The 2,837-nt window shown below is 34.6% G+C and overlaps 1 protein-coding gene across 1 annotated transcript; it reads right to left on the bottom strand.

Annotated features, from left to right (window-relative positions):
* LOC107608007 (protein LIGHT-DEPENDENT SHORT HYPOCOTYLS 5-like) lies at positions 1,554-2,469 on the bottom strand. Its single transcript, XM_016309899.2, has one exon. The coding sequence runs from the start codon at positions 2,256-2,258 to the stop codon at positions 1,596-1,598; it is 663 nt and encodes a 220-aa protein (XP_016165385.1). The 5' UTR covers positions 2,259-2,469; the 3' UTR covers positions 1,554-1,595.

Genomic DNA, 2,837 nt, shown 5'->3' on the forward strand with positions numbered 1-2,837 from the left:
AATATAAATATAATATAACATTTGTTAATTTAAATTTTAAAAGTAAAATTTTATTACTTTAGTATGTAAAATTTATAAATTTCTATATACTAATTTTACATCGAGTCAACCTGGTTTACTTCGATTTATTTCAAATCACTTTTGAGTCGGATCAAAATAGATCTTGTGATTTTTTCTCAATCTTCTAGTCTCACTGTCATGAAATCACTTCTCCTAAAAGTTTAATCTGACAGGAGAAAGTAACATAAATAATTATATCTCTAATACTTTCCCTCAAGTTAAGAATTTATTTTTGGATTTGTTTGATTTTTGTATAGACGACAAATTAAAAGAAAAAAAAATTATACAAAAATTAAACAAATTCAAAAAAATAGGCTATTACTTAAAAAAATATTAAAAATATAACTATTTATATGGTGTCTTCTTAAACTTTTAGAAAAAGTAATAGTTTCATGTAACACTCACTATTTTTTAAAATAAAATTGATTTATTACAATATTATTATTATTAAAAGGACAAACGTAAGAATAACAACACTAACAACGTACCCTACTAAAGCCTAAGCCAATTCCCCCCAACCACCAATGAGCAAATCTCTTTCATCCCTACTCCTTATATAAATGAAGCACATAAATATGATACCAATACCATGGCCAAGACATGCATAGAAATCGAAATGGTTAGAGTGGGCACCGCATATATAATAAAGAAAAAATAAAAGAGATTAAAAAAAAATTAAAGTACCCCTATAAGAAATTACGTGGTTGATCTAAAAAAGGCCAGAAAGTGAAAGTTCCTCCTAAATACAAAAGTGTGAACATTTCTTCATGAAGAGAAATAAAGGGGAAACGGAAAAATATAGCGCAAGAAAAAAGAAACAAACAAAAAGTAATACAGAGATATAATTTCAGTACATTATCATCAGTAGATGAATCATGGTTTTAGTGGATATGGGTCCAAAGTTCAAAATTAAAATTCATCTCTTCCTCAACATCAAAAGCCCCCATAAAGAAAAACAGATCAGTGGAGAATGAATTCATCGACATACATGATGAAAACGATGCATGTGATGGTGGCTTTAAGACTTTGGAGTCTTCCTTTTTAGAAAAATAACTTTGTTCCGAGAAACTATATTAGGCAAAACATTATAGACCATTAACCAAAGCAAAACAAAATATATAGCAGCAGCCAGAGGATGGAGCTATAGTAGTTAACTAAACAAAAGTCTAGTTTTAAATAACATTCTTATATGCACAGAATTTCATTGAACATAGCATATGATTGCATTTGAATAGATGAGTAATCTTTGCTTTATTTTGATAACTCTTTATTACTTAAATCAAATAATATTTCATTTTTTCAATTGTCAACCCTAAATTAAAATAAGAGCTTCGAATAAATGTGCTATATTATTACACTATCTTCGACTTAATCTCAGAAGAATTTCGTAGATGTCTAACTTACAATAAGCCGTAATTCAAAAACTAATTTCCTTACTAATAAATATATAATAACAATAGTAGTGGTTATAAAAAATTAGAAGAAGGAAAATAAAAAAAGGAAGTAAGAAAATTCGATTTAAGGAGGAAAAAAAACTATACTGTAGTAGCAGTAGCAACAACGCTAGGTGTAGTATTAGTAGCACTAGTAGAAGCTACACTAACATTAATAACACCATGACCACCACCACCGTCACTTTCCCTGGTGACGACCGTGGAGACATTAGCAAGAGAAGTACTGACTTCTCCGCCATCACTAATTACAGTGGTGGCTGAGACGGTAGTACTTCTCTTGCGCTTCTTCTTTTCATAAGGAATCCCTCTAGCCTTAGCCTGTCCTTCTCTAACTTCCCTAAGGTAAATCCGGACGGCCCGAGCCCCAAACGGGTTGGACTCGGGCCGTCCTCCGTTTTCTTCGTAGGCTGCCCTTAGACGTCCTATAAGAGCGTCTAAGCTGCCCCATGCCTGCTTCAAGGGGCAGGCGCAGGGCGAAGGAGGATTCGGGTGTCCGAAGTAAGGGCACCCCGTGACGTGCACCTTGGTCTTCCCGAACTGGTCGAGATACTTGAGGAACTCGATGACGTGTGCGCCGCTGCACCGTGCAAGCGTCAATGGCGGCTTGTGGTTCCGAAGGTACTGCAGGAACGTGTTCCAGTCACGACGCTTCTGCGATTCGTAGCGGCTCGGTGGCGCAGGAGGAGGAGGAGGAGGTGTGTCGGCAGTTACCAGTGGAGGTGGTTCCCCCGGTGCAGAGTCCATGGCAGGTTCGATCGATCAAGTGTTTATTTGAGAGAAGGAAAGGGAAATTGAAAGGGGTGGGTGTTAGTGATTTCTGATAGAGTTGTTTTGTTTTGATGAGAAGAAAGGAAGAAAAGAAGAGAAAGGAAAAGAACGAAGGGGAGAGAGAGAGAGAGTGGATAGATGGGACGTGAAAAGGAAAAGAAGGGATGAATGAAAGAGAAGTGATGAACAGTGTTGTGTAGTGTGTAATAATAAATAAATAAATAAAATAATTTAATTTGTTGGGGGATTCAGAAAATGGTAATTCAAATCACATGGGTTAGTGGGGCCGGTGCCATATCGACGTGACAGGTTTACTATTCACCACCGGCGGCACTCCGCTCTCATCCCTTCCACTTGCCCAATTGTTTCTCCTAGATAACATTTGGAAGGGAGATAGAAACAGAAAGTTAATTAAATTTTTATATTATATTTAATGTAATATATAAATTAATACTTAATTCCAAATTTTAAAAATTAAACTTTTAATGATAAAATATATAATAATTAAATTCTTTTTAAAAATTAAATAAGAGTATATACTCAAATATATCAAAT

This window comes from Arachis ipaensis, chromosome B07, assembly GCF_000816755.2.
Source record: "Arachis ipaensis cultivar K30076 chromosome B07, Araip1.1, whole genome shotgun sequence".
Taxonomy (NCBI): Eukaryota; Viridiplantae; Streptophyta; class Magnoliopsida; order Fabales; family Fabaceae; genus Arachis; species Arachis ipaensis.

Coding starts and splice junctions, on each gene's coding strand:
- LOC107608007 (XM_016309899.2), bottom strand. CDS start 2,258: ATGGACTCTGCACCGGGGGAACCACCTCCACTGGTAACTGCCGACACA.